Genomic DNA, 15,310 nt, shown 5'->3' with positions numbered 1-15,310 from the left:
TGTGGGTGGTGATGAAAACAAAACTTGTTGGAATTAATGGTGAAAGTGTAAATTTTGGTACTGATAAAATAATAAATTTAAAAGGATAATATGTTTTGATCAAATTTCCCATTTTTAGCATTTTTGATAAATACAAGTATTCGTACAATTCAAAATAAATATATTAAAAAACTACAATCCTTTTAGAAAAAATGACTGTGCTTATAATTTAATATAAATTCTTAATAAAAATCATTTTTAACTTGACATTAGGTTTTTATCTAATAATCATTAAAGAACTGAATATTATTAGAAATGACAGATGACAGATATATGAAGTTACTATTCATATTTATGGTTAAGCAAAGAATAGAAAAAAGAGACTTATAATGATGTGCAGAATTCAAAAACCAAACACAGGATACAAAAAAAATTTCAAGATTGTGAGAAATGAAAATCAAAAGTATATTTGAATGAGGCTGCTTCCCTTTTGAGATGTCTAGCACATCATTAACACTGCCCTCTAGACAAGTAATAGCAATTATCTATAATAAAATCATTGATAGCAGTTACAAGATTGGAAAACCAAGGAACAAGAAAAACATTGTACAATATACAGAAACTAAATGACAAATTTTGCACTTATGTTGAAACATTGGTATACAACTTTGCATCATAGTGTAGTATAGGATTATTATAGTAAGAAGAAAAAAAACTACAGTATATAGAACCACCCCTGTATAAGTTACTTCCTTGGATCACCATTAAATGACAGTATGAATGCCAACTTTACAATGTATGACTCATTTAGAAGTTTTATGGCCCTGTGTTTTGGTTTGGCTTGCTGCTGCAGACATTATGCGCAAACGACTGGCGATTTCTGTGAAAGATGGTCTGACTGCAGGATTGGGAGCCCAACACTGTTCCATTAGTGTTCTCCATTCAGGATCACAGTTACTTGGGATGGTTGGCCTTAATGTGTTATTTACAATCCCACCTGTAAGGGAGACACAAATTAGTGATCGGTTCTGCACAAAGATCCTTTTTGAATAAATTTTTCCATAGGCTCTAAGGGGTGTGTTAAAGATCTAGACTATAAATATAGTCAAATTATTAGAGTATATAACTGAATAAAATTTCATCTTACAAGTTAGTTTTATGATGCTGAATTAGGACATGTTTTAAGAAGCAGAATAGATTTTAGTAAGGAACCAAAAGTTTATGTACCATCCAAAAGTGATTCTACTTTACCAGTCAAACAGAAACCAATTCTTGTAAACAGCAATTCTTTCAACATCATTTTTTTCCAAATTTAATTCTACCAAAATCTGAACCATACAGATAGTCTAGACAGATAGCTAAAACCAAACCAAGCACAGGTCAACAGTAAAATAAAATCTACAACCATTCTAAGGTAGACACAAATTTTGAATGTGTCGCAGCATATTTGGTGTTGATAATTTTTTTTTGGACAGAATCACTTTATATTTTACTTTTTTTCAAATAGTTATATCCAAAGATTTTGATTAAAAGCTGTAAGGAATATAAAAAGCTAATCCAATCGCTCTTTCCAAAAGATTTTTTTTATCAGAAACTGAGGAATGCAAAATAAGCTATAATTAAATAGCATTAGTCTATCAATTTCTTATAAAAACTTCATCCATTTCCAGAACAATAAAGAAAACTGCTGAAGGTATGATACAGACATGAAAAAGAAGGTCCACTATTTCTAAAAACTTGACCCATTACACTGAAAATATATGTATTTGGTTTTTTTAATAAAGAATTGTTAATATCCATCATTGTCTAGTTACTTCGCCAACATTGAAGTGAGTTCCAAGTTTTGAGGCCTAGCAAAGGCAGTCCACAAAAGCAGACTAATTTCCTTCTATGCAAGAGAAGATACATGGGCACATGGTATGTCTTGTGCACAACATATTAAAAATGGGCCAAGTAAGGCCCAAATGTTTGAATTAGGTTTTCTGAAATTTGGGTTTTAGTTTTGGACAACACCTCCTTCAACGGGCACAACATCCCATCTAATTGATTCATTTTCCACCACCTCACAGCCTCACCGGAGCACGTGCCTGCCACCATACAAGACCAAAAATGGCTGCACACAAGTCATGATCCATAATCAACAACCCCTGCCGATCCTTTGATCCACCAAGCCACGCGGTGCCTCACTCTGATCCTCCAAACTCGCTGACTCATGCAAATATGCAAGTAAACTCGCGATCTTGACAACATTGGTCTTAACAAAGAGTTTCATATACCTCTTATAGCCTCTTCACAATAGCTCTCTAAGCACTAAAAGAAATTATTAAATAAAGAAATAGATGCATTAAAAGTAACAAAATATAGAAAGTTTTCAATGCTTTATTTACAACATGTTTGATTTCCCAACCATTCCTACTAATATTGGTCCGATGTGAAGTAACAAGGTACATCTTCTGCATGGTTGATGTGATTTCAATGGGATCTTCAGATCCCTATTGATATTCTACTATTAAGGATATTCTACAACTTGACCCTGCTTTTACTGGATCCTATGCAAGATCACAATTTTGATAATGTTGCTCTATTCTACTATTATCTAATGTTTGTTACTTGAATACTATTGCAATGTAATATTATTTCATTATCATTATTTCTTTTATATGTACCCAGGGTCTAAGGTAAGTGCCTTGCCTCTTAATGGAACCTATAAATCAAAAGCACAAGAATGTGGATTGAATACCCTGAGATTTTCCCCATCTTATTTATTCAAGTTGGTATCTATTATGAAGTGGACTTTAAGTCTAACTCAACCCCATAAAACCGGCTCATGAGGTGAGGTTTGCACCCACTTATATACAATGAATTGTCTCAATCTCTAGTCGATGTGGGATCTCCAACACACCCCTCACGCCGAGAGTGACACGATAGGCCCAACAAACACTCGCTAAGATAGGCTTTAAATGGCTCTGATACCATATTATGAAGTGGACTTTAAGCCTAACTCAACCCTATAAAACTGTCGATGTAGGATCTCCAACAGTATCGAAGAGAGTAAAACCCCGCTCTGTCTTCTTCATTTTCTTTTCCAACATCAGTAGTTGACATCACCACATTGGTTGTTGACATCGCCACTATCAACCTCCATCCACCACCGTATGGCTTAGTTCCATTGGGAGAAATCAGGGTTAGGTGCATCTCGATGATCATCCAAGCGCCAATCTACGCAAATCCAATTTCTAATGCATATCGTCCATGCACTGCCTTCACACCGTCAGAACCACAGGGAGACTCTTCCATTTGACTTGTTAGCCTCTTCTATCTCCATTTAAGACCTCATTTCACCGTTCCAATGTACTTTGGTGTTGGGACATGTTCTCTATCTCAGTTTTAGGGTTACTCTTCTCTCAGCCAGTCATTGTTCATCATCTCTAAGATGGCTTCAATAGGTTCTGCTTCATTGTTTTCGACTACTCCTACCATTACAAGTGCAAGACTCAACTAGAGGAGTTATTCATCTCGTGATGCAAATTGGGTTGGTTGTCCCATTTCCAGGGGAGATATTGTGTATTCCTTGGAGGGAACCCTATATCTTGGAAAAGTAAGAAACAAAGTGTTGTGACGAGGCCCGGAGAACAAATGGGCTTTGTGAGCCACTAGCCCATGAAGGGAGCAATACATGGTGGGGAAAAGTATTTGTGAGAAAGAAGAATACGATGGTTGAGGTGGCATGACTTTTGGGTAGAGCAGTTAGAGGAGAGAGAAGAATATTTTGTTTTGGGGATCCAATTTGTATTATATTTTGGGGTCAGTTAGAGAGGGGGGATTTTCGGTAAAAGGAGAGGAACTGTTTGGGTTGTTCTAGAGGAGCTTAGCTCTAGGCAATGGGGTTTGTTATCCTTTTGTATTCATTCTTTCATTGACAAATAATACATATATATAAGTGTTTATTTCATTTCTTCCTATTTTCTTTTGGCCGTTGAGTGGTGGGTTTGTAACATGTTACCCCATTCAAACTTAAACTCTAAGAGGACCTAGAATTTAGTTTGTGTTCCAAGCTTGGTGCATATGATATATACTCCAACTTGAGGGGGAGAGTTGAAATGTAATGTTCTATTATTATTTCTTTTGTAGGTACCCAACTTTAGGGTTACAGTTTAAGATAAGTGTCTTGCCTCTTTTTCTAACCTATATATACATCAACCAAAAGCACAACAATGTAGATTGAATACAGGTGTTTCCTCTATCTTATTTATTCAAGTAATACAAAGTGTCGATTTCAAGAAGACACAAAAAGACTAGTAGAGATAAAAAGAAGAGCATAAGATTACCTATAATTGCACCATAGTGCATATTGGCATATGGCTCCTCACCAGTAAGAATTTCCCACAATACTATGCCAAAGGAGAACACATCAACCTGCAGAGAGAAGGGAGACAAGGGTAACAAACTAAAATGAATTTCAGCGATTTCCTTCCAAGATACTATTGAGATGTAAATTACAAATATCCCATATGAACAAAAGATCTTCGAAGGTAGTAAGAGAATGAAGTAGGAGAATTTGAATGCTCAAAATTTAAAATGGTAAAATAAAACTAATTCAACAGGAACTTCCTGAAAACCAGAGTATTGTGAACTGGTAAAGAGTTTTATTGTCATGTGAGATGAAAGAAATTTCTACATCTAGAAAAAAAAAAATCAATAGAAGACCTCATTACCTTAGTTAAATTACAATTGAGTCATGTGATTGCAGAAAAACATTTTATAGAGATAAGTTGAAATATTACCTTTTCTGAGACCTTATTGCTGCTGCCATTCAGAAGCTCTGGTGCCATCCAAGGTAATGTCCCACGCACACCACCAGTAACCAAAGTATTTCGCTTAATTTTTGATAAGCCAAAATCACCAACCTGGGTAAGAAAATTTCTCAGTCAACACAAAAATGTGATCTTTCAAGCTGATAGAAAAATAATACCAGACCCAGTCTACATACCTTGCATATTGGACGTAAAGGATCTTTCAAGTTTACAAGCAAATTGTCACATTTTAAGTCAAAATGCACAATGTTTTTTGAGTGCAAATATTCCATTCCAAAAGCTGCATCCATTGCAATTATCAGCCTCTTGCGACGATCAAGATACCTAAATACAAAATCCTTGTAAGAATCTTGAACCAAAATCATAAAAAAAAATGGACATAAAATTCAACACTCAAATGCTCTTGCTGACACAATAAAACTTAGAGTCGATCACACACAACTATACCAAATCATGAAGTTTTCCTAATAAATATCCATGCACTCCATCCAAGATATAAATTGCAATGACAGCTCTCTTTTCAACAAATTTGAGACAGAAGTAAGCCTTAATCTAATGCACTATAATAGAGATGCAAAATCTAATTTCAAAAGCATTACCTATCCTTGCGAAGTAATACATGCCTAAGAGAACCATCCACCATATATTCTGCCACAGTGGCCATTGTACCACCTGGTCCGTGCTGTACCACACCATAAAATGCAACCACATTTGGATGATGAAGCTTGGAAAGAATGTCAGCTTCCCGCCAAAACTCTACAGTCTGAGAAAAGAAGCAAATATCATCTCAGCTCAAAATATATCATGATTAAGGATATTGAAACAATCATGACAAAAATAATCTCTCTTATTTTATTTTAATGAAAAATATATTGCATCCTATACTACATCCACTAAATAAAAAGTTACCAATCTCTCTTGTTCAGATGACCGACCCGTGAAGCAGCTCTTCTTTATTCTTTTAATAGCAACATCTGTTCCTCTCCATTTTCCATGATACACGGTCCCAAAGGTACCAGAACCTAGTTCTCGCAGCTCTTCAAGATCTTCATTCTTAATGACCTACCAATTTGCATAAAAAAACAAAGAAATAATTGAAGTAATGAACTAAATATTTTCAGGTCCGCACTACAGCATGAATGTATGCATGCATTCAAAAAATTTGAATTTATAATATATACTCACACACACACACACACACACATACAAACACATGTAACAGCTAAATGACCAGATAAGCATAAACTTTACAACGTCAAAAGAGAGAAAGAAAAATTCTAAAACAGCAGATCATGAACAAGAAGTTTATTAACTTATCTATAAAGACATTGAGAATACATATTAGAGAAGCTAAATGTTTTACACAATTATGTGCCAAAAATGTCAAACTACAATTAGCCCACAAGAGGAAGAAGTATAGTGTAATGGCGACAAGAATGATGCAGCAGATGCCCAGTGCTATAACATGTAACCTGTGCACTTTTTATTACTATACAGATTTAATTAGATTTATTCATTCATTAGGATTCATTGGTCAAGGTTCCTTGTTTGAGGTAATAAAGTCTGATTTTGATGTCCATAATTCTAGCATAGCATTTAAGATCAAAGTTGTATAAATAGTGATCCTTTAGCTCTTTAAATTATCAGAAAATGATATTCACTTTTCCTCATGTTCTGGGTTGGTATTAGATTGCTCACCCTCGAGGCTCTGCTACCAGGCTAAAACCTTAGCCATCTTGCTTGAAAGCTTCCTAGATTGCAATCAGCCCTAGCTTGCCTTAATAAGCTTTACTAAAAAGTTGTTTTGTGCTGTACCTATCTCTACCTAGGATCCTAGAAATGCCTTTACTTGATTTACCCTTTCCTCTCCTCATTGTATCAGAGAACAATCTACAGTTAATATATAAGCTAAGAGAGGCAAAATTAAGCTCTCAAAAGAATATTGTCTCCTTTTTTATTTATCTCAAGTTGGCATCAAAGCGAGTCAATCCCACTCTGCCTGTCTTAGTCTTATCCAGCAAAGTCTCACTAAGGATATATCTCCCTCTCAATATTTCATTCACCCTTAATCCAGATTTGTCTCACCAGTGTTCTAATCCTTCTTTGTTCTCTCCAACTCACCTCAAACTTTTGTCTCCTCTTCTATACTTGCTGCTACACCCTCACACCAGTCTGTTCCCTCTTTTGAAATTGATGACCATAATGTCCAAGGCAGCCCTATGTCACAGACAGAGTCTATCTCCTTATCCCCTTTTGAGTCTTCAGAATCTGCTGATTTTCTTTCCCAGAACTGTTAATAATCATTCCATGTAAACCAGGTAAAGTCTGGATTTCATAATTCTAGGCTGCAGGGTTTCACAATAAAAGGCTGAGTTTTTTTTTATCGCCAATAAAAAGCCCGTGGCTTTGATAGTAATGGCTAAAGGGTGAAATATTGAGAGGGAGAGATATCCTTAGTGAGACTTTGAGAGGAAAACTGAATATCATTTGCTGATAGTAGTGGCTAAAGGGTTTCATCAAGCCTGTGGCTTTGATTTTCATGAGACATTTTCTCCTGTTGTTAAACCTACTACTATCAGACTCATCACCACTCTTGTCCTCACCAGTAATTGGGAATTGTTTCAGTTATATGTGGATAATTCTTTTCTTAATGGCTTCTTGGATTAAATAGTTTATGTGGTGCAGCACCCAATTTGAAGTTGAAGAGAAATATCTCGTTCGAAAACTCAACAAAGCCCCTTTTGGCCTAAAACAAGCACCTAGGCAGTGGTTAGACTAAAACTTACCTTTATTCAGTTTGGATTTCAACCTAGTCAATATGATCAGTCTTTGTTCATGTACAAGACTCAAGCTCACTGTTTATAATCTCATCTATGTGGATGATATTATCATCACTGGCAGCTCACCCCAACTCATTCAGCAGATTACTGAACAGCGTCTTAACCTTTTCTCTGAAGCAGCTGGGCCATTTGGACTGTTTTTTGGGTACTGAGATCAAACACCTACCAGACAAATCCCTTTTTTAATGACTCAGAGCAAGTACATTAGAGATCTCCTACACATGACTAATATGGCTGATTCTCATTCTATTTCATATCCTATGACCTCCACATGCAAATTGTCTAAAAGTGGTGGTGATTTTTTTCAGGATCCAACTCTTTACAGATTTGTAGTTGGTGATTAGCACTACACTACTGATACAAGACCTGCAATTAGTTTTGCAGTTAACAGAGTCTGCCAATTCATTGTAAATCCCAAGACTCTCACTCGGTGGCTGTCAAGAGAATTCTTAGGTATCTTAAAGGGCACTCTCTCTCATGGTCTTCACATGCAACAAGCTGCTGTTTTGCAGACCTTTATCTGTTACTCCTGTGCATGATGCTGATTGGGCTTCTGATAATTTATCAAGCTACCAGACTGTATAATTTATCTTCTCTTTTCCAACATCATTTGGTTATTCAGTTAATTGTTTTTATTTTATTCTTAATGCTTGTTTGCTCTAGCTAACCAAATCACAACTTCATAATTTTAGTTATGGTTGGAAAACCCTTTCATAAATTAGGATCTAGGTAAAGATCATGGTATAGCTTACAACTAGGAATGTGGTAGGAACTATCAAGTTCGCAGTAAGTCCTTGTCCTTAGTGTTGTTTGCTTAATATTTTCATAGAGGAATCGGGTGCACACAGTAATCTAGGTTTTTTTAAGCGAGGAATCATGTTAAAATAAATTTCATGAATTATGTATGTAATTGAACTTGTTGGCTTGAAGAAGAGGAAATACATGGGAAGGGATGGTGAAATCAATCTCCAATAGCTCTTTTACCAATTGATCGATGATAGATACCCATTAGTTAGATAATTAGGTTAATTGGACAAAGAAATACAGGGGTTTGTGTTAGTGAGAATGGGACATGACCTGCATTAGATTATGCCCCTCAAGGGCGGGCTTATGTTTGTAGACCAGCATCTTCCTGTACATAGGGATAATTATAAACAGTTAATGGACTTCTAGTAAATAAGAAGGTAAAGTGGATCCAGACCTATTGCCGATCAAAAAAAAAGTGGATCCAGACCTCTTGAAATATCTAGAGTAGTGTATTGGCTCTAGCAGGCTTCTCGCTAGTTTTACCCAATAAAAACCCATTCTTTCTCACTGTTATAATACCATTCTATCAATAGAACTAGATAAGGACAAAAAATAAGACAGAGAAAATAGATGAAGAATACTTGGGTATTATTCTCTAGTACAAATCTTGTAAAAGAGTCAAAGATGAATTACAATAGTACACAGGGTATTCAACAGACCCTGATTTCTCCCCACTCACTTAAAGCTAAATCCTTTCCAGAAATAATAAGATATATCCCAATCTCGATCCTTTTCTTTTTTATGGGTAACATGCCTCATTCAACCTATTATTGATCCACTAAGAGAATAGAAAGCTAAGGTCTGCAGAGTATTAAACATTTTTTAAAACCTTGGTGAGACTTGGAAGATATTTTGAATGATCCAATTGCTGTTATGACAGACTGTACATCAGCAGTATGCTTTAAATGAAAAAGATAGATGTAAATTAGATTAACATGAGTGATGTGTATAAGTCTAGATTGTATGGATCCAGATCCAATCAACTATTACTACCTATACACTTCTGAAATCTGAAGAATCCAACTTAACAATGATAATTAAATAAGTAATTAAGAATCAAGCCTGCAATATGTCATACAATACCCAAACATTGCTTATTTAAGCATATGTGATCAACAAAGATACAACCTTACGGGTACACACATTATACTGTTGTAACCATATTTAGAAAACTCTCATATTTGTGAATTGTATCATATGCAATACTCGTACCCATATCTAATAGAATAGAACATACTCAAGCTTACTCTAATAATTATAGTTATTCGTGCATGCTAATACATACACTAGTAATCCATTTACACATGTCAAATAATCAGTAACTAGCTTCCCAGCAAGTGAAAGGCTTATTGAGAAGGCAAACAGAGCCTTCGGTTTGCCCAAAACTATTCAAAACATGTTCCAGGTAAGAGAAAAAGTATATAAGAAGATGGTTTTACCTGCACAGTACTAATGTCAATCTCTCCGAAAGAAGGATCAAGGGGTGGAGGTAGGTTGTTATTTTTCACATCAAATTTGTCCTAAATTGAAGCAAAGATCTTTAATTATTGGATTACAGATCTATACAACCTTACACAAAAATAAATAAAATGAAAAATTGAAATAGTACCTCAAACTCTGACCCTTGCATTCTTAAATTTTCCATCATAGCATCAAACTGCATACTCTCATTATCCTTAAGTTGGGATTGATTATAATTAGACTTCAGAATGGTAGTTTCAGTTTCCATCCTTGTATGTAAGTCCTGGGGATTTTCTTCATTAAAATTGAGATGGGAATCTTCATGATGTAGGGGATCTCCATCAGTTGTTAGCGGCATAACATGATGAGTTCTATTATCTTCTGCTTTTCCTATCCCGGGTGAAAAACCAAGATGATCTTGATCAATAAGAGAGACATTATCAAGCCCTTGCGCTAATTTGTGAAAATATGACCATCTTTTGGGCTCATGATTTTCCATATTTATGCTTAAGCCTACTCCATCTCCGGACAGTGGGTGCAGACTGGAGGGATCTTCTCCATGTATTGCTTTAGAAAACACTGAAAGCAATTCTCGGGGGAATCGATCATCAATGTCAATAAGAATGTCCCCTTGAGATTGTTTGGAAACAACACTTTGGGGGAAATCTTGATAAACATCTTTGGTTATGTTCCCAGTCACAGATACAGGTAGTTCTTGTACCATACGACCATCACTAGATTCCTTCCCTGAGGCTTCACCCCAATCAATCTCTGGCAGATTGGATGCTAGATCATCAAGACGCTTAGCAGAGGAAACATGATGCAAAGCAGTAAGATCTGATTTACCATCTTTGGTTTTGGTCTTGGTTTCAGTTTCGTCAAGCAAAGGCTTGGTTTGGCTACCTTTATGATAATTATCAGTTTCAACATCTTTAGTTCCTTCATTGCTTGACAACACTGGCTTCAACTCAGAGTCTGAGTGCTCAGATAGTTTTGACTTAATCAGACTGTTTGTATCAGGCAACGGTTTGCTCATTTGATTTTTGGAAAACCCATTGTCAGTGGTATGGCCATCTGCATTCAAGGGCTTTTCTGCATTACCCAACTCATCAGTTGGATGCAAGTTGTCCCCAGATTCTGTTACTGGGTCCTCTGGGTTGACATCAGAAAGTAAATCTGAGACATGAATTTGAGAACTATGTGTGTCATCTGACTTTGAGGAACGATTCAGCAACTCGACTTGCTCCCTTGGAGTTCTTTCTGAATAATAAACTCTTTCAGGAAGTGGTGGAGGATGAAGACAACTCAAATCAATTGCATTGGCATGGGAATCAACATAAGCAGGAACAAATGCACTGCTAGAAGTAGAAGAGAACTCATCATAATCCTTGTGCTGCACCTTTTTTGTTGAAGGCAATGAAGGTAGATGTCCCTCAGGCATGGTAACTACTACCGATGCTTCAGGAAAATTACTTTTTAAGCCACTATCATAGGTTTGTAAGGGAGCTGGAGATGTGGTTTCTGAGGATAAAACTTTTTCAGAGTCACTTTCTCGCTTAATTAAATTATCACTTATCTTTTTCACATGCATTGCAGATAACTGAGAATTTTGAATTTGTGATCCAATAGATAGATGGTCTTCATTCTGAACCCCTTGTTGATTGTTAGGTAGAGAAGGAGCCACAGGAATAGGAGTCTCTCCAACAGGGCTATGAGTGGAATTAAGGCCATGGTGAACAAAATATTGATGACTATATTCCCCAAATTGAGCCATTTGGTCACCATAAGATAGTTGATCAACTTCATAAGAATTTGAGGCATTTGGTAGAACTGCTTGTGAAGAATGAATAGTCAACGAAGGATCAGATTTGTTAGTCAAGGGAGCATCGCTGGCCCTGATAGATTCTACAGCAGCTCTGTTAGTCTCTCTATGTGAGGTTTGCCTTTCCAATTCATGCAGATCATCTGCTGAAAAACTGACACCAAGTGGGGTTGAGCTGTTTATTGATCCAAAGTCCATGCCATTAACAGCAACAACATATTGGACCTCAGAGTCATCACTAATGCTGCTGAGAGAAAATTGAGCATCTTCCAAATCACTCATTGAGAACAAAAACAGCCTAAGCTTTTTTGAGCGCTCTCTATCTTCTAGAAGATTACATTCCTCCATCATATTCTGCAAATCCTCATCAGATGATACTGATACCAATGCATCAAGATCTTCCCCGGGAAGTTGATATTTTAGTACATGAACCAGATTATAGATTAACAATGCTTTTTGCATAAGCTCCTGCCAAGATATGTCCTTTCTTAGACGAAGAATACGAGTTTGACCTCCAACATACCTTAGCTTCCCATCACTTGGTCGTGGCAATATTCTGCCACCAAAGCTACAAAGACACTTCATCATTGATGAGCTGTCAGAACCAACAGAAGAGCCATAACCACAAACAAATCGACTATTCTCCTGATTCAATGAAACTCTTGGTATCGATCGAATTGACCCATAATTGCTTCTGTCTCCGTGTGATGATGTACCCTGTCTGTTAAACTCTGTTGGACCTTTCTCAGCTTTGGATAGCATAGAAATGTCTGATCCACTTTCAGAAGCTGCATGGCTGATGCCTTTCAGTTCCATGCTACCAGTTGCATAATTGGAAGAGGAATCACTAACATTTGAAAACATGGGCTTCCTGAGATTCACCCTATCTCGCATGAATTCAAAAGCAAATTCCTCACCCGTCTGTATTGAATAATTAAGTACGGGTTTAACATCTGATGTGCTATAGTCAGATGGTCGTCTAATAGAATGCATGCCATCCACATGGTCCTGAATTATTGATTGAGATCCAGGCTGGAACTCCTCATTTCTAGGTTCCATGGTATTGCATTGAAGGTGTTTGTAGAATCTAGGCTGTTCCATCATGACATTGTTTTTAACTTCTTAAGAGAATACCTCATTAAGAAACCAAATAAAAGTTCTAAACTTCTAGTATACTTGGACACCAAATAAATATGTGACGAATTGAAACTTCCAAGATAAGACCAACTCCCTTGCACCAATGAAACACAACTTAATTGTACAGCAGTGGCCCTGTGTGAACACAATGGAATCAAGGTAGGTAGTTTAAGAAACAAATTAAATTGCAACAATATAATCACTACAGATGGAAACAAAAGAATTACACCTCTATGATCAACTATAAATTCCAAGTTACATATTGATAACCTGGATAATTGGCCAAAAGATAACATTAAAAATTTGCTATGATGTACTTACTAATTTATAAATAAACATAAACAACTACAATTTTGAGACAGAACAAAGAATTTGGGCAGTCGAACAACGTTATTTGGTGGAAAATTCTAGCTTCCTTTCCATGGCTAAAGGACCATTATGTCTCTCATGTGTGGCCATAAAACGAACATCAAATTCTCCCTCTCTCTCTCACACACACACACCCAAACACAACACATTTGATATCCAATCTTCATTTGGGAATGACTAGTATGACACTACATCATTGTCACAGTATGCAAGATGACAAGTGCAAATTTGCTGTTTAAGTTCACTAAGTTCTAAATAAATTGCACTCACAACATAGTCCGGAAACTTATAACCTCAGCAGTCAATTTAGCCCATCTCATTTTTATGTAATGAATTTCATTACCATAACAACATATTTTGATGATTTTAACACACCACACAGACACACGATCAACCTACTTCCCTTAATCTAATCTTCTACCATCAAAACTAAACACGGCAAAAACTGATAACAGAACATGAAAATTGACCTAGGTACCTGATGAAAAGGGAAAAACCCGTGCTTGTGTTTGCTGAAGTTGAAAAGGGGAAAGATTGAAAATAAAAAGTAGGGAATTTGAAGCAGAAACAGAGGTTTCAGGGGAAAATGAAAAGAACCCAGTTCAGGTTTCTCACGCTTTCGCCCATTACTCTATCTCTTCAGAGGTTGCTTCTGCTTCGACCCTTTTTCCCGGAAAATGACTGCGCTTTCTCTTTCTCTCTCTAGAAAACAGAAAATTCCCTCTCTAAAAATTTCTCTGCACCGCAGTTGTACATAGTTTCGGACATTTTGTGGAGTTACAAAAGTACCCTTGCATGTTCGTGGTTACTACTGTTATGCCATCAGCAGCAGCACGTGTGGCCTCGCAACTTGGAAGGAAATTTGTTTGTGATGATGAAATGGAACAAAATGAGAATGCTTTCTCTTTATCTTTTTTAAGCTATCGAAAATAATTAAATATTAAATAATCTTACAAAAATAATAAAGTAAGAAAAAATTATAATTTCACAACTCAAAAATGTGAAAGTTTGAATAAAGATATATATAATAAAAATAAATTTATAATTAAATGGTGTAAAAAATATTAAAATAATAATATTAAAAATTGTAAGATGAGTATAAAAAAAATTGTTAATTAATTTATGCTGGTTTAAAGGTAAAATAGTTAACATTAAATATTTTTAATATGATTTATTTTATTTTACAATAAAGAAAAATTTATTTGTTTATTATTATTATCATCCATTCAAATAGTACATTATATTCATTCTATTTTTGTTTTATTTATATCTTACATATCTCTTTTTTTTTAATTTCTATTTAACTCTTCATCCAAAAACAATTCTAACAATTTTATTAATTGGATTGGTGATTAATTAATTTAAGGAATTGGGTCATTGAATCAAAGTTTATTTATTGAACTGCATCAACCAATATATAATGAGGTGGTGTCATAATAAAATTAAGTTTGGTTTAGACTAACGGACATTTATTAGTAATTTTAAACAAAATAATTAAAAATAAATTTATTTTTTAAAATTTAAGTCATAATAAAATTAATTTTTCATTTTAGATTAATGAGTATAATGTATATATATTTAAATGTTTTTTTTAGTTCTTTTATTATTAATTTTTTTTAAAAAAATGGGTTATCATACTAATCTAATGGACAAATTTACGTAAATTTTATTAGATTCCAGGTTAAATGGATTTGACCAAATATGATCAGATTTGTCTTAACTTTATTTAGATTTTAGAACAATTTTACAACAATATATACAAGGGGTCACGTAGGTAGAGAAATAAAATAGTCTTCTTATATATGTAAAATATGAAAACTTTAGTACATAAAGAAGATTAAGACATGTGAAACATGTTTAACTCTTCCAACTCATACTAAATTAACTTAACTTAGATCTCTCAAATTTATATAATTTTTTTATAATGTTGATAAAAAATTTAAAAGTTTTCCTAGTAATTGGAGAGAGATAGAGTTTTCTCAAAGTCTAGTTTCTATTATTAATACTTATTGTGTAAAGTTTTCTCAAAGTCTCTAAAGAGATAGATTTTTTTGTAAAAAAATTAAGGAATTAAAACTTGA

General features: G+C 35.0%; 1 protein-coding gene across 1 annotated transcript; it reads right to left on the bottom strand.

Annotated features, from left to right (window-relative positions):
- Positions 1-593: 593 nt before the first annotated feature.
- Positions 594-14,115, bottom strand: LOC137810740 (uncharacterized). Its single transcript, XM_068612156.1, has 9 exons — positions 13,708-14,115; positions 10,050-12,995; positions 9,880-9,960; positions 5,703-5,855; positions 5,393-5,556; positions 4,970-5,117; positions 4,764-4,886; positions 4,308-4,395; positions 594-976 (listed from the first exon to the last, which is right to left on the bottom strand). The coding sequence occupies exons 2-9, from the start codon at positions 12,825-12,827 to the stop codon at positions 783-785; spliced, it is 3,729 nt and encodes a 1,242-aa protein (XP_068468257.1). The 5' UTR covers positions 12,828-12,995; positions 13,708-14,115; the 3' UTR covers positions 594-782.
- Positions 14,116-15,310: the final 1,195 nt, after the last annotated feature.

This window comes from Phaseolus vulgaris, chromosome 11 (assembly GCF_000499845.2).
Source record: "Phaseolus vulgaris cultivar G19833 chromosome 11, P. vulgaris v2.0, whole genome shotgun sequence".
Lineage (NCBI taxonomy): Eukaryota > Viridiplantae > Streptophyta > Magnoliopsida > Fabales > Fabaceae > Phaseolus > Phaseolus vulgaris.
The sequence above is the reverse complement of the archived record's forward strand: the minus strand, read 5'-3'. Positions and strand labels throughout refer to the sequence as shown.

What these genes read in the sequence shown, in the direction of transcription:
- LOC137810740 (XM_068612156.1), bottom strand. Translation starts at nt 12,827, where the DNA reads ATGATGGAACAGCCTAGATTCTACAAACACCTTCAATGCAATACCATG. An exon ending in TTGACATTAGTACTGTGCAG is followed by an intron (nt 5,856 to 9,879) that starts GTAAAACCATCT and finishes GCAAATTGGTAG; the next exon opens with GTCATTAAGAATGAAGATCT. An exon ending in GCAATAAGGTCTCAGAAAAG is followed by an intron (nt 4,396 to 4,763) that starts GTAATATTTCAA and finishes TTCTCTCTGCAG; the next exon opens with GTTGATGTGTTCTCCTTTGG.